The 23,792-nt window shown below is 41.6% G+C and overlaps 1 protein-coding gene across 3 annotated transcripts in view; it reads right to left on the reverse strand.

The window, feature by feature from the left end:
• Window positions 1–18,200: 18,200 nt before the first annotated feature.
• The window catches only part of PIP4K2A (phosphatidylinositol-5-phosphate 4-kinase type 2 alpha), an 81,002-nt gene continuing 75,410 nt past the window's right edge, over window positions 18,201–23,792 (reverse strand). For all 3 annotated transcript variants that reach the window (XM_048511344.1, XM_048511342.1, XM_048511343.1), the window contains 2 exons: window positions 23,473–23,576; window positions 18,201–20,645 (listed from right to left, as the gene is read on the reverse strand). In XM_048511344.1, coding sequence (XP_048367301.1) covers window positions 20,565–20,645; window positions 23,473–23,576 — 185 coding nt within the window. In that variant the 3' untranslated portion in view covers window positions 18,201–20,564. The remainder of the gene's footprint in view (window positions 20,646–23,472; window positions 23,577–23,792) is intronic.

Here is a 23,792-nt window from a genome sequence, read left to right on the forward strand (position 1 = left end):
TTTAAAAGTTATACTGTCTCCCTAAGGAATGCTTCCTTTCTCGACATCTGCTTTCTTTTGTTACCAAATTGTGGACTCAAATTCTCAAATGTGTATAACAAGTCACTGCACACAGCATGTACAAAGCACCCTTATTGTTCTGACAGAGTGCGAGGAACCTGGCCTGGAAACTGGAGGAACCCATAGCTCAGTGTGGTAATCTGCAATACTGCAATTAAAGCTCTGCTTACAACCTCAGTTCGATCCCAACGGAAGTTGGTTTCAGGGTAGCTGGTACAAGGCTGACTCAGCCTTCCACCTTTCCAAGATCAGAAGAATGAATAGTCAGCTTGCTGAGGGTAAAGCGCAGACAATTGGGAAAGGCAATGGCAAAACACCCTGTCAACGAAGTCTGCCTAGTAACAGTCATGATATGATGTCACCCCAAGGGTCAGTAGCGACCTGCTGTTTGCACAGGGTGTTTCCTGTACCTTACCTAGAAAGTGGAGAAGAGCGGCCATTTTAGAAACTAATGCTGCCCATGGAAGTTTCTTATTCAATTAAGTATAAGGGAACGTCAAGATAACCTCTTTTAATGTTTCTTATCTCATTTTACATGCTACAATAAAAAGATAAGTAGATAATTATTGTAGTTACACAAATGACTACGTTTTTCTCCCAGGTATGTCATAAAAAAAAAAAGAGGGGATCATCTTAAATTCTCATATGAGTTACAGATATGTCCATTAATAAAAAAATCATTTTGCATATAACATTTTGGGGTTAGTTTATATTCAGAAATATAATAGTCCCATGTTACAAATGAGGAAACAGAGGCTTAGAAGTGGTGGCACCCAAGTTCACAGCTGGGGACGGCGTTGACATTAGTTTGCCAACAGCCTGGAGGAAAAAAATGTTCTGCTTCTCCAATAGAGGCTTAATGCGTGGAAATGGGAAGCTGAAGATTTTTACGGCATGCCGGTACGTAGCATCACCTGGTAAATAATATCCCATTAAACCTATACTAAGGGTATGGGTCTTTCCTCCTTCCAGGTAGTTGGCAGTACTATTTTGACAAGATAAGTTCAGTTTTCTAAGTGCTGGTCTCTGAACATCAGTTCTTGCACCCTCTACTTGTTCCATAAACCTAGCATTAACTTTCTGTGTAAGCATAGAAAAATGGTCTAGATGGATCAAAGTCCATTTAGGCTCCTCTATCCACAATTAGACTTCCCTCATTCACTTCCTGATCTACTTTACTGCAATTTAAATTATTTTTGCTGCCCTTTACTGCTTGGATGTTATGATGATGGTCTTACTGCTCTGGTTTTATAGGTATAATTCTTTTATGCTGTGATTTATTACTCATTTTAATATTAGGTTATCCATCTGTTTTATTTCAGGGGGTGTTAGCCACTTGAATACTAGGTAAAATATTTAACAGTGTAGTCCTAAGCAGAGTTATATTCTTCTAAATCCATAGGCTTAAAAAGAAAAAAAAACCTGTTCAGATTTGAAAAAGAAGAATAGGTTTTTATACTTGCTTTTCTCAACTTTCCAGAAGTCTCAAAGCAGTTTACAATCGCCTTCCCTTCCCCTCCCCATGATGGAGACCCTGTGAAGTAAGTGGGACTGAGAGAGTTCTGAGAGAACTGCGACTGGCCCAAGAACACCCAGCAAGCTTCATGTGGAAGAGTGGGGAAACAAACCCACCAGATTAGAGTCTACCGCCTTAGCAACTGCACCACTCTGGCTCTAGAATTTGCAGATTTTTGAAGCAGCTAAATAAATAAGCAGGCCGACACCTCTAGAAGATCACAAGCACAGGGTCAAAGTAAGCAGGGAACAGGCTGGTTCGGATAGCCAGAAAACATCTTCTGTTTCAAGTTTCCCAAGAAAGATAGGACCAGTGAAAAATTTAAGTTACACAGATCCCTGCTTGCAAGTATTGTGGAGACTGGCTTATAGGGTAGCTTATTGCTGGCATCTGGTATTATTGCATCAAAGGTATGCTACCCTAGAATATGGAGGTTCCACTGAACTCTCATGCCTATAGCTGTTGATAGACTTACAAGAATGTAGTTCATTCTAACCACTTATTTGCCAGCAGAGGTCTGAGGTCTGAGCTCTTAATGGAGTAAGGTCATACTAGCAAGCATTATGCTGTACTTTGGATGAAAGGCATAAAGGGCAAAGATAAAGGGAAAATATTGAAGAAGTCAATTTCTTATATTCCTGAATAGGAACATAATATTGAATTACAAGACCAGGAAACATCAGAGGCCCAACCTGACTTCCTCTGAAATCAATGGGAGTCTCGCAATCGATCACTCTAATGGAAATTAGTATTGGCCCCAAATCATTAGAAACAGCATGAAGATCAGGGAAACAAGACAGTCATGACGCTTGGCAGGAAAAAGCAAATATAGGAGTTAAAAGCTATCCTTAAAAATAAAGTCCAGTCTTTGCATAATTCACACACCTCGTCAGTAATAAAGGAAAAACGGTACCAGCCATTTGAAAAATTAGAAAAGAAACAAGATTTCTTATATCTTTCCGTGGTGTGCTGAAGCTTGAAAGCTTTTTTCCTAGGTTAGTAGGAACAAGGAGCTGAAACTATTTCTTGCTTTGTACACTTCCTCAGGAAAGAAAGGCTCATTAAATTAACGCTGCAATCTTATGCCAAGTTACTGCAATCCATTGAAATAAGGAGTTTGAGACTCAGAGGGACTGTCTTGAAGTCAGCATATGGACCTGGGGGGAAGGAGGAGGAGTGTGGGGGGTAATTTTCTGCTCCCCCCCACATGACTAAATGGCCACAGCCCAAGGACACTTGACCCCATATGGTCCCCCTGGACGGTATGCCCCTGTTGAGACTGGTGCTTTGTTAATCATCCACATTCTTCTTGAATTAACATGCAAACTTTAAAGGAACAATCCCAAAGCACTTGTTCAGACAGAACAGTGGTGACATTTGAAACAGCTATGGAACATCTGATGATGTTCGCACCCTGACAGTAGTAAATATCAGCAACTAGTAACTTCAGTCCATTGGGTTCAATGGGCTTAGATGGGAGTAACTCTGCGAAGGAATATACTATGGAAACTCTTAGCTGGGAATCTGATTAGGAGCTCTGCAAATCACTTCCCTCACATTTAATTTGTGAAAGAAAATGTCTCCTTTTTAATTTTCAGAAAAAAAGTCCTTATGATGCTCCTTCTACATCCTTCTTTTCCTTCCTGTCTCCCATCTGGGATAAGATGCATAATGAGGAAGTAATTGTTGGGGTGCCATTTTAGTTCGCTTAACTTGAAATTTAAGGTTTTTTATATAGTAGTGCAGGGTGTGTGTGTACGAGAGATTGTTTTTAAAGGAGTTAACTAAAGTATTATGGTCATGCAGTGAAAGGGTAATAAAATAAAGTAAAAATAAAATAAAGAAGAAGAAGAAGAAGAAAAAGAAGAAAAAGAAGAAGAAGAAGAAGAGTTTGGATTTATATCCCCCCTTTCTCTCCTGCAGGAGACTCAAAGGGGCTTACAATCTCCTTGCCCTTCCCCCCTCACAACAAACACCCTGTGAGGTAGGTGGGGCTGAGAGAGCTCCGAGAAGCTGTGACTAGCCCAAGGTCACCCAGCTGGCGTGTGTGGGAGTGTACAGGCTAATCTGAATTCCCCAGATAAGCCTGCACAGCTCAGGTGGCAGAGCTGGGAATCAAATCCGGTTCCTCCAGATTAGATACACGAGCTCTTAACCTCCTACGCCACTGCTGCACTGCAAAACAACTTTAGAGATATAGGTTGCTTCTAAACAGGGCTGGAGTAAGGGGGAACGGGGCCCGGGGCAAATGTACACCCTGCACCCCTGCCACATGCCATGCCACACCACTCCCTGGAACGCCTTTGCCATGCCATGCCCCTGCACCAGCACACGCCCGGTGTGTCAAGCACCCCCGGTCACCTTGGCGCTACGCCACTGCTTCTAAAGACATCTCCCTGCAAGCTGTTGGCAGCCCCGGCAGATTCTCATTGTTCCATTTGCTTAAGCATGCTTGATTTCATTCTGCCCTTCTTCAGAGTGGCATGGAGGCTTCCTGGAAGCATGGGGAGGTCGAAAACAAAAAAAGCTTCCCTGCTGCTGTTAAGCCATCATTGGGCTTAATGGATTTAATGGACTTATGCCACCTTTTCAGTGACATAAGTCTGAAGGCCAATGGGGGCAATGGCCAGGAGTCTTCAGTACTTTGTTGCCCTGAACCTGGATGGTCCACACAAGCCAGATCTCATCATATCTCAGAAGCTAGGGTCAGACCTTGTTAGTATTTGGATGGATAACCATGAAGAAATTCCAGGGTTTGCAATGGCAAACCACCTCTGACCATCCTCTCTTTTGAGAACCCCAGCAAGCCTTGCAGTAAAGCAGCTATAACTTTGCCCCCCGCCCCCCGCCCCCCGCCCCCAGTACTTTGTTAGTCTGGGTTCCTGTAGAATTAAATTTGCTGTGTGTTTCCACAGTCAGGGAAGGCTTTTAGCTTCAAGGAGAATATTTGTTGGACAAAATGTTACTGTCCCTCAGGAATGGTTACCACACATGTTGCAGTTTGGGAAAACTGGAGCAAAGCTATGCTTTCTTCTTTTGGATAGCAGCGCATGAGCTGCTGCTTCAGTTTACAAAGACAGAACAAGAGAGGAGAGAGCAAAGAGGATAAATCTGGGCTCTCTCAAGTGTCATGCTGCCCTCTTGCTGTCTGTGTTTTTTCAGCTGCCTCTGAAACAGCTGTGGAAACCCCTGGAGATGAACACATCTGCATACCATGTGTTTTGCTCTGTTCACATTTAAGGATGGTGAATGTACAATGGGCAATACTCTGGAGTGCTTTTCAAGACCACAGAAAAAAAATTGCTCTTGAATCATGGGCCACCAACCTGGCAAATTAATCATGGCTTTAAGTTCCACTGAATGATGGAACAAGTTAGTTAGGATTAACTTTCATCTTATTCACTGTCAGCAGGACTTAGTCATAAGTAAGCCAGACTACACAGACAGCAGAATGAGATGGTGGCATTCTGAGATGGCATGGGCTGTGTGCTATTCCAGGGCCTCTCCTCCATTTTAATTTTTCCCCACGTTAAAAAGCTCCCTCAGAGTAATCATTTGGCATATCAGGAGGGGATGTTCTACTGTAGCCATTGGCATGCTGTGCTATCTTTCTACTTCTAGGGAAATATCAATGTAGGAGAGGAACTGGCTATTGTGGGTTTTCCACAGTCTGGTAGTTTTACCACAGTGTGCCACGGAGAGAAATATTTCTTCAGAGACATGTCTCATTATGACTAAAATTACAGGGCACTGCATACCCCTGTTTCCCCAAAAATAAGACATCCTCTGAAAATAAGTCGTAGTAGAGGTTTTGCTGAAGTGCTAAATATAAAGCATCCCCTAAAAGTAAGACGTAGCAAAGTTTTTGTTTGGAAGCATGCCTGTCGAACAGAACACCAGAAAAATAAGACATCCCCTGAAAATAAGACATAGTGCATCTTTGGAAGCAAAAATTAATATAAGACACTGTCTTATTTTCGGGGAAACGGTAGTAAAAAGCAAAACTGAAGAAGTACTGCTCTCAGTTTGCTTGTGACTTGTCGGGCAGGCAAACAGTTGACCAGTTTGGTCAGTAGTTGTTTCTCTGTGGATAAAATATTATTGAGCTTTAAGAGATCAGTTTTTTATGAAGGCTGAAAGGAAGTATTAGGCACTGCGTTGAGAAAAAATAGGCACTGCCACGCTGATCTAGCAGGGTTTAAATTTAATAGGGGAAAAGCATCAAAAGTTTAGCTGCAATAAAATCCTCTCATTTGTTGATTTTAATATAAAGTTGTTTGTGTGCAAATATTGCTATTGCTTTCAATCTCATTTGTTATTTGAATAATCTTCGCTGGTAATGACGGGCTCAGCCAAGAGAGCTGTTGTTGCAGGAGATTTGGGAGGCAGTTCTCCCTCAATTATGAAAAATCAATGAAATTCTAGTGGGATATTATTTGATCATCTCAAAAGGACGATAGTGCCATCAACGTAATGAATTTTGTGCCTACTGCTTGCTCCATCCTAACCTCTTTTCCTTGCTTTTCTGTTTCCTGGAGTTTATACAAATGACTTCATCATGTTGATTTAATGCAAGATTAAGCTGTAAGGGGTTTTTTTTTGTATTTGATGTATTGAAAAGGACATGAAGCTGATAAAATACAGTGCACCTTTGTGTTCTACGCATCACACATCTTAAATCAGCGACTGGATTTGTAAACTGACAGCTGTAGACGCTGAAAATAGGCAATTTATCCTGATCTAGAATCACAAACGGAGGCTTTTGTGCTGCTTTCCGGCTTTTCGGTTCAGCTTGAATGCTGTTCAATATACTGTTGGAAGATTGTTCATTGGCCTGAATGAATAAAACAGATTTTTGTTCAGAAGGGCATTTGTTAAAAAAATCACAACATTATTGGATTCCAGAGGTTAGGAGACAGGTGGCTGCACAGGTGATATGCTGTGCAACTGAAGTGGGTGTCAACTGAAGCCAACGCCCAGTCAAGTCCAAGAGCTCAACCTGCTATAAAATGGCTGCTGGACCATATCGCTTCTGATTGAAGGAGGATTGATGCTCCCCATATAAAAACCTCCCTGCACACAGAAAATAAGATGCTAGGGATGACTGATTCCCCAACTTAGCCAGCTGCTTGAGAGGCCCTTGGGCTCTGTTCCCTGGTTTTTGGCCCTGCAAAGCAAGTGGTTGACTGCAGAGTGAAACAGGATGTTGGACTAGATCAGGGGTCTGCCACCTGTGGCTCTCCAGATGTTCATGGACTACAATTCCCATCAGCCCTGCCCCTGATGCTGGTGGGGGCTGATGGGAATTGTAGTCCATGAACATTTGGAGAGCCACAGGTTGCAGAACCCTGGACTAGATGGACCATTGCTCTGATCTATCAAGGCTTATCTTATGTTCTTAGACAGTACCCCATGGCCTGAATATAACTATGACCGTGCTTGGTTTGCAACAAACAAGCATGGGTGCCTCTCTGGAAGCTGTCACCACAAATGGTGATGCCTGTTGCCTTCAGTGCTTTAAAACAAGAAGAAAACCTCATCAGCTTGGCTCCAGACTAAGACCTTGTTGTTTACAGAGAGGTTAATTCCTTTAAAGCAGCCCAAGGAAGAGAAGCCATGGCCTGACATTTAAGGTTACCCAAACCTGCCTCAGCTGACAGTGTCACTTCTTTGGCTGTGACATAGACTAGAGATCTAGGCATTTTCAGCTAGATAAGGCCAATCTAAAGGCAGGCACATTTGGGCTAGGCGATTTGGCTTTTGTTTAGTTTGTGACAGCATTTTTCTGGACAATGAGCTGTAAGTGATAAATGCAAATGTGTCCTTTCTCTCCAGGATGGAAAGTGACCTTTATCGAAACACGGGAAGGGAAGAGCTCATTTTCCTGATGCTGTTTGTCACACACTCTGTTGCATATTTGGGCCCCATGCGGGTAAACATGGAATGCAAGAGCCACACATTTACCTCTTAAATAGAGAAGAGCTGTTTTTCCCTATGAAAGTTAAGGAAAAGGGAATAAAACGGGTAGTTTTTACAGGTAGTGCCTGAAAGCTTGTTTCCAGAATATAAATATATATTGTAAAATAGTAGACTCAAATGATGCATTCTGCAATAATTAAATTTATTTTGATTCGGGTTTTGATTCAATAGGATTAAGAACAGGTGTTCAAATGGCTTGTCCCATTGTGACTATCAGCTTTACAGCATGCAGCCAAGAACACAAAATGTGTTCCAAAAACAGAAAATATTGAATTTCCCTATAAATCTCTACAATGAACATGGTCCACAATTACCCATCAGGTGTGTCCAGTCAACCATTTTCTGGGGAAAAAGGCAGCTGAAACATCCTTCTCAGTTCCTGCCTTGTTTCTATTAAACGTATATATCCAGAAAAAACCATGTGGCAACGTTCTGCTGGGACTACATAGTTTTAGCATGATTGAATGCTTCTGCATGTAGAAGTCTCCCCTAATAGGAAAGCTATAAGGGAAAAGACTTGACCAGACTAGACTCCCTGCCAGGCTAACTTTCCATAGACAGGGAGACTGTGACATGACTGCGTGGTCCATCTTGAACTTCCCATCAGCATTCCCAACTGATTCTCATGAGGTAATCCATATTTCCTGTATGACCTATAAGTCAGGGCATCAATAAACACCTATTCAGCAGTACTCCAGCACAGATTCACCAAAAATCCAATTATTTGATTATTTCCATGCTATTTGGGGTTTTTTGGGGGTGGGAAGATTTATGCAAATGGGTGCTGTGTGGTTTCCAGGCTGTATGGTTGTGTTCTAGCAGTATTCTCTCCTGACGTTTCGCCTGCATCTGTGGCTGGCATCTTCAGAGAATCCTCTGAAGATGCCAGCCACAGATGCAGGCGAAACGTCAGGAGTGAATGCTGCTATAACACGGCCATACAGCCTGGAAACCACACAGCACCCAAGTGATTCCGGCCGTGAAAGCCTTCAACAATACACTTATGCAAATGTTTAGAGTAAGGTGTACCAGAATTGATTTGAAACTAACTTCAGCAGAAATGAACCTAAACAATTCAATATGAAGAACATTTTATGAAACAGTACACAGGCATGCACTAAGAGTGTACTTCCTTGAGATCCAGTTTTGAGAAAGAAAGGCCAGATGGCCACAGAAGAAATAAGCAAATGATTTTACAGGAGTCATTTACTGGATACCTTAGAGATCAAGTAATATGCTAAGCACTATGAGTAGAAAAATATAATGTTTAATTGTGGGTTTCACTTGTCCAATAAAGGGCATGTATAAGTAGTGGGAAACCACAGTATTTAACATTAGTTTTAGAAGACTGTTATCAGTCAATTACAGTTTGCAATTAAATAATCTCAAACGATTTGCGGTTTTCAGTCTTTTCCCAATAAATATGCTTTGCAGGCAATGGAAAAGCATGGTCAATTTTATATAGCACCTGAATACTGGAAGTCAGAACTTTTCTGGCAGGCTAGGGCCATGAAAACAAAACAAACATAAATGGTATGCTTAATTACTAAAAGGCATTGCTGTTAGCACTGCAGTTACAGTATTGGTGGAGAACAGGCAGAAAATGTTGAGTCTTGTGATGCAAAGACGAACACCCCACGAATTTGTAAACTGGACGGTAAAACAGCAGGGTTACAACTAGATTGCCTGCATCAACATTCACATCAACATCATTAACATTTGTGTGTACTTGACCCAAGGAAGTCCCAAAGACAATATTTATTACATTGGTTCCTGTGCTGTGCGACCAGCAATTTTCAGACCATGGTCTGAAGCATACCGTTTGGATACTGTCATATCAAACCCTTCCAGACTGAAGATATCAATCCCAATATGCCACCTGGCTGCGAAGGAGCATGAGATGTGTTTGGTATTTCCCACGTCAAAATTATGTGTGCTGTATTTTTTAAAAAATGTCTGGAAAAAGCTAGGCTGAAAAACTTTCTCGGGTTGGATTTGTATTGTGCAGAAGGGCTGAGGGAATACATTATAAGATAAAATAATCTAAAATTTTAATTATTCATTAACAGTTCATAGAGCTCAACATAATTCTAATCGTTTAAAAAAAGTTGTTGATTATATACATTGATATGAAGAAGAGGAGGAGTTTGGATTTATACCCTGCTTTTCTCAACTGTTAAAAGTCCAGGACCAGGGAAGCTTGAGGGCTAATGTCTTCTCCATGAATTTACCAGTATCATCTGTAGAGGCTCGGCTCCATGATCCTGACTACTGGAACTATGGCAAGGACTTCCATGGGACGGGGCCCTATTGGTGGTGGTGTCAAAGCTGGGGGATTCCCTTTCCTGTGTGTCTTTCTGTTTCTCTGTTGTGGTGGTCCTTTGGGTTGCTGACATAAAAACTGGAATGTGGTTGATTATTACTGCTTTTGTTTACTGCTTTTATTTTATGTGGATTTTTATTATTTTGATCATTAATGTTTTGAATTTGAGATCTTATTGTAAGCAGCTTGGAGTACTGGTAAAATATCTGATTTAAAAATATTTTTGACTTGTTTATACTTAAGAACAGTTATATCTGGCTGCAGGGCTGCTAATGATATAGCAGAGATAGCATTCTGAAAAAATATATATTAAGTGCCTTATGTCTTGCATAAGTATAGCTTTATAAGTAGAAAGTAGAAATGTTTTAACTGTTTAAATGTTTAAAACATATGTTGATAGAATGAGCGGTCTAGACTTTGCTGCCTAGACAGAGAAGTTATGTTTTTAAAAATTGCATATGAAAGTCTGTCTTGAACTTTTATAAACCTTTTACTTCACTGTAAAAGTCACATGATCTTGAGCGTCTTTGAAGCTAAGGGGGAGATGTCTTGTCAGCCTGCCAAGATCTTGCCAGGTGCTTGTGCAGTCACTCACCTGCAAACCAGACCTCCCTCCCCTTTCAGCTTTTGGTTGAAGACTGACTGACTGGGGCTAGGCTTTGGCCTCAATACACCTCCGTTTTCTAATAAGACAGACAGGCGGTCAGCAGAATGATTGACAAGGACCTTGACCTAATTTACATACAGAGAGCTGGTTTAAGATGACTTAATTGCGATCAGGTGGTGATGACTAATGCATGCAACTCTATAAAAGCAGAAGTTTCAGTTCACTCTGGGCACCTGGAGTCTAGACTTAAAGTCAGACTGCAGGATGCCAGTTGGGCTCACGTGGCTTGGCTGTCAAGCTTTGTTACAAGATCGGTTCTTACCTGGCAAGAGAACTCCAGAACTCCTGATGGGGCAACAAGTGAATAAGCTGTATTTCTGCCTCCTTGCTTTTCGCAGCAAGAAAGCTTGTTAGGTAAGTTTGTTAGCTAAAGTCTGTTGGAAACTCTACTTGTTAGGTAAAGTCTGTTATTTTATTCTACCTGTCTTCTCTTAGAAAAGTCTGTTTATTTTTATTTATTTCATTTCTGATATGGCTCATGTAAAGAAGAAACTTTTTTGCTTTAAAGTAAGCTGGACACTGTAAAATAAAACTCCGCTAAAGTCTTCCAAGTTAGGAACATGTTCATGTCTCCATCTATGTACAGAAGCCTACTTCTTATACAGGACTTGAAGGGGGTAAACTAAAGGAGAAGAACACAACCAAAGTCTCTCAAATGGCATGCCCTTACCTTTAAAATACTAGAGCACAGAAGTATCACAGGGGTGTTCTCAACCTCCTCCCTGTCATCCATGCAATCTATATACTTCAAATTGTCTTCCTTAGTATTTCCAGTGTGTGTGTTTTTTTCTTTTACATGAGGAGCTTCCATGACAGAGCAGAGATTTGAACCAGCTTTTTCCAAGTCCTAGTCCAACACTCTAACCACCGCACCATGATGGTAGTGGGGAAGGTGGTCTCCATTTCACTGTCCAGATGCATGAAGGACTCAGAAACTGGGTTGTTTTTATGATATTATGTATAAACGATGTAGTGTTTACAGTATTGGACTCACAACCCCAAAGTTAAAAACTCTGACCTTCCACAGAAGTTTTCTGGGTGACTTTGGGCCACTTATGCTCAGCCCAATACACTGCACAAGGCACCACTGCTCCGCCAGCCAGTCTGGGCTGTTGGGGGCGGGGAACCGGGAGCCTGTTGGTGAACTGGTGGAGCAGCAGGTGCCAAGGTTCTGCTGCTCTACCAGCTGAGCTGGGCGGGCTGTTGGGGGGAACCAGGAGGTTGTTGGCAGGCTGATGAAGCAGTGAATGCCAAGGTGCCACTGCCTCACTGGTCAGGCTGTTGGGGGTTGTGGCGGGGTGTTTGGAGGCCCGACAGAGTCAGGGCTGCTCCTGGGTTGGTGCAAGGTGGGCACAGGAGTGGATGAAATGTCACCCACCAATGGGCAAGCAGGACACTTCCTGATTGGTAGAGGGCTCATTCCCACAACATTCCACCGCTTAGACAATTATAGGTTGGATGAGCTTTTGTGAGTTCAGAACTTTTTCAGATGCTATCAGTTTGCGGCATCCCATCTGTCTAAACTGGCCTTGCCCACTCATCAGTTCGAAGCAAGTTACTGCCTTATTTTAATCATATGACTATCCAGTCATCACAGACCTGGGAAGATAATTAGGCTTGAGAAATCTACTCTTTTTTTGGCCAGAGTTCTGGGACCTGTGGCAAAAAGACTCCTCCTGGGGTGCGCATGCAGCCAGTGACAAAATAGCTTTCCTGGAAGCCAATAATGAGACCCATCCTTGTTCTCGGAGCATTTGCAGCAGCGCCTGCTGGCAATGTGATGGACACCTGGGGAAAAAAACCCTGACCCAGAGAGTACTGCCCATTACAGTCACTTGCTACCCCACGTAAGCCATTCACTGAAACCTTAACCTGTACCTGGGCTGAAGTACCCGAACTATGGGGATTTTAAAAAAATCCAACCCTAAAAATGCTACACCTGGTCCCAGGCAGCAAATTGATACCACTGTTTTATCAGGGAGGAGCACTGAGGCCGAGAGAGAAACATCACTAGTTACAATTTTCAATCAGCAGCAATTTGTGTCAGCCGTCTTATTTATGATTTTACTAGAGAGGAGCAGCTGTAGCCCAGGCAGTTAGAGTGGTTGCTATAGCAATGGGGTCAGCCCTTACAGGGGTGGGAACTTCCCAGAAAACAGGATGAGTGGGAAAGATGAGGCTCATCCTGAGAGCTCCACTTAAGCCGGGGTGAACCGACAGAGAGGATTCCCTGTGGCTTCAAAATGAAGAGCTTAAAAAGATTTGGTGTGACGTAGTCTGGTTATTACTGGCGGATCACAGTCTAGCTTCTGTGCACCATTACAAGCCCTGACAAATAACAAGCTTCACACAGCATCATCTTCCTCCTTTCCCTTCAGTGTCTTCAGAATCTAGTAACTCTTTAATTCTTGTACATGTTTCTGTTTGAGCTGCCTTGATCCTGTTAATTCAAGATCAATAGCTGCATTAGACTAGTGCAGTGAAAAGACATGCAGACTTAAGCCACCTTAGACTGGCACAGTTCTACTCTCGCTAGCTTTTGTGGACTAGAGTCCTACTTCATCTGGGCTCCAGTCCCCAGAAGTTTAAAGGAAAATAAAAGCATGCTAAAGGTGTCACAAGAGTTCTGTTGTGCTTAAGATGGTCGAGCTGGTAACTTTGGGAATAGAACTTTGATGTTGTCAGCCTGGAACACCTAACACAATAAAAGTGTTATACTACCCAACCAGCTGTTTTCTTTCTTGCAGCCACCAATTTTCCCATGCAATTTGTTTGCCAGAGCAACCTCTAATTTTAAAAAGCACACAACAAAAAGAAAACAGATTTTTAGATGATTTTTTTTTCAGAAGTGGCTTACTACTTACGGAGTCTGCGTGCGCCTTTTTGTTTGCCCACAAAGCCATCTAATAGTTCTTAGATAGATGCTGCTAACTGTGCAGGTGCAAAAAATAGACCAACATATTCTAGTGGTAATTGTGTAAAGGATGCATCTGACAGCACAAGTAGAACAATTCACTTCTGTGATTATACTGAGCATTGGGCCAGGAAATAGAATGACTTGAGCAACCAGGACATCAGGGGCCATTGAAGTTTCTCCAGCTTCCTCCTCTGCCACTTGAGCTGTGGAGGCTTATCTGGGGAACTAGATTAGCTTGTGCACTCCAACAACATTTAGTTATTGGATGTCAAACTGCAACAACCAAGTGGTTACTGTGCAGGTGCAAAGCTATGTACCAATGCTCAAGACGAACGTCACCAGGGAATGCTGTTGGGGAGCCCACCTTGTATTGTTACACAGGGCTTTTCCACATGTGTGGTTTTTGTTGGTCTTGTCCCTGAACTACTTCCGACTTTTTCTTTCCCATATGTTTTGCCCCCATTATTTTTTCCCCAATTCTTCTCCACGTTTTTTTAAATGAACACCTCTATCATGAGGTTTTTTCCTCAAGCAATTGTGAGTCAGCTTCCCTCAATGTGGGGAAATATTGTGTCTGGATTTTTTCACTGCCTAGTGATGCTTGTTCACCCACATCCATCTCCACCCTCCACTATTTGATTCCCATAGGCGTCAAACTTGCGGCCCTCCAGAATGTTATGGACTACAGTTCCCATCATCCACTGCAAGCATCATGTTTGCAGGGAATGATGGGAACTGTAGTCCATAACATCTGGAGGGCCGCGAGTTTGACACCTGTGCAAGTCCTGCCTGTCCCCTCCACTTGTGGCTTCCTTGAGCTTAAATTTTTTTTAACTTCAAGATTAGCAACCAAATGCTGAGGAATTTACCTGCATCCACTAAGTCTCTAGCCTTTTCACTCACAAAGACACATGGGGAAAAAGGCATATCTCCATGAGTGAAATGGCCAGACATTTAATTTTTAAAAAATGAAAGCTGGGAATTCAGAGAACCTGCTAAGACTATTGCTTCAGTACTCTAGCAATGTGGCAGTATTCAGTGCCTTTTTTTTTTAAAAAAGGAAATCACTTGTCTTCAAGATTTGTGTGTGTACATTTGCCTCTCAGCATTAGCTAACTGCGTCCCTTAAAAAAAATAAAATGGTGGCCGTTTGGGGTTGCAGAGGAGCTGTTTGCACCAACTGGTCTGTGGGGATACTGCTTCTGTTAATCCCTACTCCATGTTGAAAGAGTTTTGCTTCACATATTGTTAAAATGGCTCTAGTTCATAGCAGGGTTGGGAGCTATTTTGCTGAACGTTCTCTTCTCTAACTCTTCCACATGTGCTCTGATTGTTCAACCAGTAAACAGAGAATCACCAGGGACATTTCTGCACTGTAGTGCTAGAATCCGCGTGCAAAGAGTGGAAAAGTGGGGTGGCGGTGGTGGTGTTATACTACCAGTGATGCCGTGGGTAATGGATCTTGCTGGATATTCCTGCTTATTTGGCGATTTACAGAAGAAATACGCCAACTCCACAGCAGAAGGGAATCAGGGGGAAGGGGCATGAGTGTGAAGTACTTTTTCCAATCCAATTAAAAGGGTTGTGGATCAATTGCTAAGAAAACCAGGAGCCTGTTGTGTATACAGAATAGTCCACAGTTTGAGTGTGTTCATGTTTGCAGCATGCCTAATGGCAAACTGTGCACACCTTGCAGAGGCTTCTGTCCTCTGAACAACATTTTAAGACCCTTTATGAGCCATGCTTTAAAAGCATGTTTAGAAGAAATGTTTTATTTGTCTGTACGGTGGCCTGCAAGGTCAGGTCCCAAAGGGTAGCCAAAGTCCCTGACCCAAGTTCTAATCAGACTCACCCCTTTATGGGAAGAGATTTTGCACCAAAGTGGGAAGGAACAGCCTGACTGTGTTAATAAATTCCAGATAAAAGCCAGCAGAACAAGTGTGGGAAGGGGTCTGAAAAAACAAAGAGAAGTTTCGAACTGCTCTGAGAAAAATACTGGCTTAATAAAAAATATGTCAGATGTTAATGATTTTTTTAAAAAATGGGAGAGTCCCAAATGAAGGAACTTTTTTTGTTTTAAATATAAATCCAAACTCTTCTTCTTCTTCTTTCTCCCTATGCATCCTGGCTATATGTTGGAATTCCTCTTTGGTGATTTCCCTTTTTCATTTCTTGTACGTGTCCCTTTTAAATCTTAGCTCAGCTGAAAGGTCTGTAGACATCCATGCTGGTTTCTTTAGACACCTCCCATTTTTCCTTCTCACTGGAACTGTTTGACATTGGCCCTTCAAGATCTCATTTTTAAGAAACTTCTATCTATCATGCAGTCCCTTCTCTTTTCGTACAATCGGCGAAATCTGAAACCAATGAAAACGGAGGCAATGATTTCCATAGGAGAGTTCTATAGGAAATTAGCAGACATCTACAACGATGAAAGCAGCAAAAGTGGCAAAATCCGACTAAATCCGAGGCAACCAACGAAAATCGAGACAAAATGTTCATCGAAAAACCCGACACCGACAATAATCGCAGTCAACGAAAACCGAGGTTCCACTGTATTCTTAGCCATTGGATCACCCCTAGTAGTTTTCTAAGTTTACTGAAATCAGTTTTCTAAAAGTCTAGAATGTATGTCTGATTCTGCTCGGCATCCCCTTTCCACTGTATAACAAGCTCCAGGAGAACATGATCACTCCCACCTAAGGATCCTACATCATTCATACATTTGAATTAATTGCAAGAGTTCCCTGATGTTATTTTTGGCAGCTAGATGAAAGTTAAGAGAAATGTAACCTTACTATATTGAGCTCATCTAATCCTTTATCCAGGAGATTTCAGACATTTCTCTTTTCCCACTAGACGTAGGCAAAGTTCAGGTTAAAAACTGATCCAAAAGAAGGCAAGATATGGAGAAAGGCATGGGGTTATGTACAAAGGAAAGTAATCACTATAATCTTTATTTTTCCCCCGTGAAGAAGCTGTTTACTCACCTGGTCAAGGATTGAATGGAAGAAAAAAGAAGCAAGACACAGAATCTGACTTTCCCCTAAATACATTATATTTTCATCATCTCCCCAGGATGAGCCATCAGGCCCTCTGGTCCTTAATAGCGCACAAAGAAGCACTACCAAATACTGAAAGTGGATATTAAGCCATCATTATATTTATAAGGAAGCTGCTTGTCTGTTAGCCAGCATGGTGTCTGCTGGAAAAGAATAGCTGCTACTTAGAACACCTGTGCCCATGAAATGCCAGGTGTGCTATGGCATAACCAAACCTTCCTACTTCAGTTCTTGAGCTTTATCCTTCCCATAACTTCACTTTATAATTATCTTTCCCCCCATCCCCCTCGCATATATAGCCATCCATTTGCATTTTTGGAATATTTTGTTGGAGGAAAAATGAACATCTCAACCACCCATTCTATTTCATAAGTAGTAGAGCTGTAGGGGAGGAGAACATTGAATGGAAAACAGAAGGAAGTCCAGTTTCTTGCAGTTTTTGTTGAATGCAAGCCAATGGCTGCAGTTCAGTGTATTTAGATCCAGGTCTGCTCCCATCACAAACAAAGTGTGTTGAAGTTCAGCCCAACTTAAAAACAAAAAAAACAATATGTTGTCCCTGACCCCCAGGCTTACCTCCAAACAATGAAAGGATTTTCCTCGTAGTCAGGCCCACATCCAGTACTGCTGAAGAAAAAAATATTTCAGGACACAGGGTGTAGTGCCACATACTATGGGCAAGAGATCTAAACATCCCATCCGCATATCTCTTGTATTCTTTAAATCAACCCCCCCCCCCCCCCAGTCACACATACACATCTGCTATGTGGCTGAAGAAACTACTTGCTTAATCGCATTTGTCTGCTGCTGTCTGACCCACAAGTAGAAGAAGAATAATTTGGATTTATATCCCCCCTTTCTCTCCTGTAAGGAGACTCAAAGGGGCTTGCAAACTCCATTCCCTTCCCTCCTCACAACAAACACCCTGTGAGGGGTGGGGCTGAGAGAGCTTCAAAGAACTGTGACTGGCCCAAGGTCACCCAGCTAACATGTGTTGGAGTGCACAAGCTAATCTAGTTCCCCAGATAAGCCTCCACAGCTCAAGCGGCAGAGCGAGGAAGCAAATGCAGTTCTCTATATTAGAATGTACCTCTCTAGCGTGGGAACACATCTTGCAGAATCTATGTCTGGTTATGCATATTATGCTTGTTATCTATTTTGCTGAGCATTCTTCGTATAGCTCCCTTGCAGATTACAGCACATAAACTACATTGTAGACTTCCAAACAAACCACTTCTTGAAGATGTAGCAATCAAGATCATGGTTGCTACCATTCTTGCCCTCCACACCGAAGCAGAAAGTTTATCCCCTCATGTGATCCACAAATAAGGAGTACAACACATCTAATGCTTACTGTGAACATGATACCCATTCAGTAGTTAATTTAACTATGGAGAGCTGGGTATCACTAAAGGTTACCAGTTTCAGGTTTTACTAAACCTTCTGTCACTCCATGGCAATGTTATAAAGCAACTTGGCAGGACTCAGGGTGGAATATTTTAAAAGAGGCTGTCATAGTCAGAGATGTGCATATGTACATGTGTATACAGGAAGATCACCATACTCTGCTGAAAAACCTTCCACTTCTGCTTTCTGAAATCCAAGTTATACATTCATCTCAAGCATCATTTCCAAAAGTGACTGAATGCACAGCAAAAAGAAAAAGGGACAAAGGATTTTCCTAGCAAGTCATCAAACTGCTTTATTTTATAAAGCCTTAGTCATGTTTTGAGTGTGGTTTTATAACTAGGCAATACAGCGTGGGTCTTCCTCACCCTCTCCACGGACAGTTTTATCCATCAGTCGTGAGTGACAAGAGACTGTTACAGACAGAAAAATGAAGGCTTGGTAGTTAGCTCATTAAAAGCATATGCTAACTGGCTACAATGGGATATTTTTTTTCTTTTATGAATGTGTAACTCATTTTCCCCCAGTGGTGTCCTTTGCAGTCTCATCATACCTTAAGTAGCCACTGCGTATTGTAAGAAATAAAAAAACAACAACATTCACATGGTGCCAGAGATAAATGGGGTGTGCATGTATGGGGAAAAGGAGTTAAAAAACAAAACAAAACAGAAGTCAAAGCCACAATTGTCAACTTAAATACACAAGAGTTCAGAATTGTACACATATGTAACAGTACTGTTAACATCACCAGAAGGGTAACAAAACAATGTTTAAAAAATTCGTACAGAGTAATAAGGATGGTATTGCCTTTGGCCGCATACAATAGCAAGATCAGTTGCTAGTTTATCAGTGCTTTATGAAGTCAACACTACAGACATAACAGACAGCTGCAGCCTTAACAGCGCTGGCATTAAGTTACTAGAGAAGGCAACCTGGCATGCCAGGACTAAGTTATACCTTGAAAGGGAAAGTGTGATTTTTTTTTCTGAGTTGCTCGTTAATGTTCAAACAGACAAAGAATTGTAAAAAGGCACAATTTTAGCACAGTGTATAAGTAGAGAATAATATATTTAAGCATTTCTAATTCTGTCCTTCTAGAAGCTCGGAACCTGTTCCCCAAATTGATTATTATTAAGTTTTAAAACAGGTCGCTTACTAGGTGACAGCACACGTTTAGGCAATGAATCATACAACATAATTTGGAGAAACAGAAAGCAAATTATCAAGAGGATGAAAAAACCCACCTTCATACGCTTAAAAATAATCTGTCACCATTTATTGTAAAAGATTTTCTATCATGGAGGTGGGTGAAAAATTCACTTTAATACATGACTGCGTGTTACACTTCAGAATATTACTTCATCTGCACTGTAAAATAACTTTACACGTAAACTTTATATTCACATACTGTGCACAAACTCAAAAGCATCCCTGTTCTCCTATTAATGTAAACAGTAAAAATTTAGGGCTTTAAAAAGGATTTTTTAAAAAATAAAATATTATGACAGCACGACATCAGCGTTTGAAAGGTCCTAGTTTTGATCCGTCGTAGGCAAATAGGCTTCCTATCCTTTTGTTTATGTGGTGGGAAATGATGCTGCTTCTTGTCCCCAAATTCATCTTAAATGTGTGCATGATCAGTTCCTACATGATAAATGAACAGTATAGATCTCCACGTGGTACAACAATGGCCTAGCCCTAACATTCCACCCACCCCCCCCAGTAATTTTATTCTGGGTAGAACAAAACAAAACCCACACAGACTATAATTATAATTATGCCAGTAGGTCTTGGTTAAACAAGATACATACCTCTGAGTGGCTGGAAGACTGTTCCCTGTTGTGATGGGACAATTAAAATCAAGAGAGAAGATAAAAAAAAGCAAAAGATGCCAAAAGCAGAGCTTCCATCACACAGGGCAGGGGAGTCCAACTGTGTCACTTCAGATGTTCATGGACTACAATTCCCATCAATCCCTGCTGGCATGGCAGGGGTTAATGGGAATTGTAGTCCATGAACATCTGAAGCACCAGAGTTGGACACCCCTGACACAGGGCTTACAATGTTGCCGCTATTCTTAAAGAGTGCCAACATGCAGGGCTGTTTTAAGTGAAGCATACGTTGTAATGTCATCATTATCATCATCATCATCAACATCATCATCGAAACAGTCTTTCACTTTTCCATTCAAAACATAAACTGATCCACAGTTTTACAGTTCGATGCCAATATTGTGAGACTGAACATGCACGTTCTTCCGCTCCAAATTCGGCCCAGTCGTTCCATCTTGGCTAGAATCTGGAGTGTTGCAGTTGCAATACGCCAAGTAAAATGCTGATCTATGTTATTAATTAGTTAATTTATATTTGTAGGGGGTTTTGCACGCGCACACGCATACACACACACACGCACACACCAGAAATAGCTAGAATTATGCTGAGCGTATCTGGCAGCTGTTAAAGCGAATATTTCACCCCAGTCAGTCATCTTGGCCAGCAGATGTAAACCAAGGGGCCGCCTTCTGCAAGATAGCACTTGAGAGTTCCTTTTAAAAAGAAGCTTTTGTCCCTCACACACTTGCAGCCATTGCTGCTGTTCCCAGAACTTCTATCTGTCCAATGGAACATGGTTGGTTACGTCAAAATGTTGGCAATAAAGTCCAAGAACCGCTTTGAATACTGTTCGGGGTTAACTGTGGAAATCTCTGCACCGGCCTAAAAACAAGAATGAAAAGAGAGAAAAAGAAAGCAGATTACATTCGAGGTAACAGAAAGCCTGTAGCATTTTAGAGACAAACACAACTTTTTCCAAATATAGAAGATTTATATCCCACCTTTCTCTCCTATAAGGAGACTCAAGGAGGCTTACAAACTCCTTTCCCTTCCTCTCCCCACAACAGATGTCTTTTGAGGTAGGTGGAACTGAGAGAGATCTGAGAGAACTGTGACACTATCCCAAGGTCACACAGCAGGTTTCTTGCAGGGCAGTGGGGAAAACAAATGCAGTTCACCAGATACGAGTCCGCCACTCACGTGAAGGAGCGGGGAATCAAACCCAGTGCTCTAGATTAGAGCCCAGTACTCTTAACCACTACACCACAGCGGCTGTCAATATAGTCTCTGATCACATTGTCCATATAGTCATTCTCCAAACTTCTGAAATTTTACAAAAGCCCAGAAGTGAGGAACATTTCCACATCCTTTTGGAAAGATTGTTCCAAAGAATGGGCACAATCATGAAAAAGCACAGGGACACATGAGCTAGTGGCTATTTCTCATGAACACATGAAACTGCTTCAACCACTCAGTCTTACTTGGGACTTGTAGAGTTACCGTATATACTCATGTATAAGTCGAATTTTTCAGCACATTTTTAATGCTGAAAAAGCTCCCCTCGACTTATATGCGGGTCATTAAAATTTTTTGTGTTTTTTTACTTTGACGGCCAGCAGGGGGTTTTTATGCTAGAGGCACCAATATTTTTATGCTAGAGGCACCAAAATTTCAGGGTACCCTCAGAAGACTCTCCTGATGATACCAGCCAAGTTTGGTAAAGTTTGGTTCAGGGGGTCCAAAGTTATGGACCCCCAAAGAAACCTTGTTCCCCATTGTTTTCAATGGGAGCTGTTAGTGGATGGGGCTGCCACTTTTGAGGGTCCATAGCTTTGGACCCTCTAGACCAAACTTCACCAAACCTGGCCTAGTCTTATCAGAGGAATCTCTTTTCTCTATTTTACCAGCCAGGTTTGGTGAAGTTTGGGTCAGGGGATCCAAGGTTATTTACCCCCAAAGGAGATGCCCCACATCCCCATTTATTTCTGATGGAAGCTAATAGTAGATTTTTCATTTCTGATAATATCCCTCTTAAAATCTAAGTTGGGTTACATTTGGACATACAGATGATGATGAGGAATCCAGTTTTGAAGGATTTTAGCTCTTGTGTTTTAGCTTGGTTGCTGGTTGAGCTAAGGTTTTTGTACTTTTAAAGTTATTGTTGGTACCATATTGTTCTTGTTGTCCCTCTTTTCCACTTACAGAGCCAGTTTACTGTTTTTCTTTGAAATAAATATTCAAAAACATTTAACCTACTGATGCCTCAATTGATGCTGCATTTCCCACCCTCGACTTATACGCGAGTCAATAAGTTTTCCCAGTTTTTTGTGGTAAAATTAGGTGCCTCGACTTATATGCGGGTCGACTTATACATGAGTATATACGGTACTTTATTACTGAGCCACACCTTCAAGTAGGCTAGTACTCCCTAAATTTTTGCTGCCAACTATGCCCATCCACCAATCCAAGTCCCTTTCACTTATGCATCCTCCCTCTCTGTTCATAATTCTCTGTTAGAATCACAGATCGCTGTAGAGTTAACCAATGAATATGATAAATGTATGACCTGACCTACATGGCCCAAGGCCAGCCTGCTCTTGTCAGATCTCATAAGCTAAACAAGGTTGGTCTTGGTTGGAACTTGGATAGGAGACCACTAAGGAACGCCAGGGTTGCTTTGCAGAGGAAGGCATTGGCAAGCCATCTTTCTTAGTCTCTTGCCTTGGAAACCCTACTAGGTTGGCTTAAGTTGACCATGACTTGACTGCATTTTATACACACACATCATGAACACATACAGTTTCATATGAACGAATCCTCCATAAATATTTCTGATGTAGTTAGAAGTTTTTGCTCTTTTCTTTCCCATCAGATGTACTGTTCTGTTTCCTCCACCTCTCCTGCCAATCATGCTTTGCATAAGCATACACTTTCTGTTAGTGCCTCTATCAACTCTTTCCTCACTTCACATTCTTCAAATTCTATTTCAGGAGGTCAGCATCATCTTAATGGCAGATAAGGAAAAGCAGTCTCCCCATATTTCCACAGAATCCCCAGGAGATTTTTTTTTTCTGTCAAGTTGAAGCCAATTATGGTTTTCAAGACAAGAGACATTCAGAAGTAGTTTGCCACTGCCTGCCTCTGTAAAGCAACCCTGGACCTCCCTGGTGCTCTCCCAACCAAACACTAACCAAGGTTGACCCTGCTTAGTTTTCAAGATCTGATGAGATCAAGCTAGCCTAGGCGATACAGGTCCAGGCAGATGAATAATAAAACTCATATGGCTCCATTCCCACCCATACATTACATTCTAGAGCAGGGACCCTGAGGTGGAAGGAGGAATCTGTGGACATTTCAACCAAAGCTTTTTAAAAAATCACATGAATATGAACAGATTCATAGATTAGGTTGAATGTGTCAGGTAGCTGTAAGGAAACTTTGTAAACAAATATTTCGTCATCCATAGTTTCTTTTGTAAGGGATTCAAACGTCATTAAGAAATCGTATCTAATTATTTTTCAGAAAGTAAACTCACAGAAGCAACAATACAAATCCCCAGGCAATTTGCAAAACTTCTTTCAGGGATTGGTGAAAGGGAGAAAGGAGATTAAGCCAATCTCCCATGGAGGCTATTCTATATTACAGCACCAAATAGTTAAGGTGTGAAGAGAAGGGCAGGGTTGGAATCTGCTGCCACGGTGATACTCACGCCATGTTTGACGGTTTTTGCAGCATGTGCAGCTTTCTTTTTTGCATCATAGTGAGTAAGAATATCAATGATGGCCATAAAGTAAACTTCCTTTCTAGGTGCATCTGCACAAAGGAAAGACATTTGTAAAAAAACACATATACTTCATGGGTAGGAAATCAACCAATTGATGGAAGAAATTTGGAATAACCAAAGGCTACAAGGAACTGATAGAGTTGAAGGCCTTTGCCTTCTAACAGTTTGACGTTGTTCAAAACTTTCAATCTACAACCTTTTCTTTCATTGACAACATAAAACTTGGAGATTACATTAACTCAGGA

Source organism: Sphaerodactylus townsendi, linkage group LG11 (assembly GCF_021028975.2).
Source record: "Sphaerodactylus townsendi isolate TG3544 linkage group LG11, MPM_Stown_v2.3, whole genome shotgun sequence".
Lineage (NCBI taxonomy): Eukaryota > Metazoa > Chordata > Lepidosauria > Squamata > Sphaerodactylidae > Sphaerodactylus > Sphaerodactylus townsendi.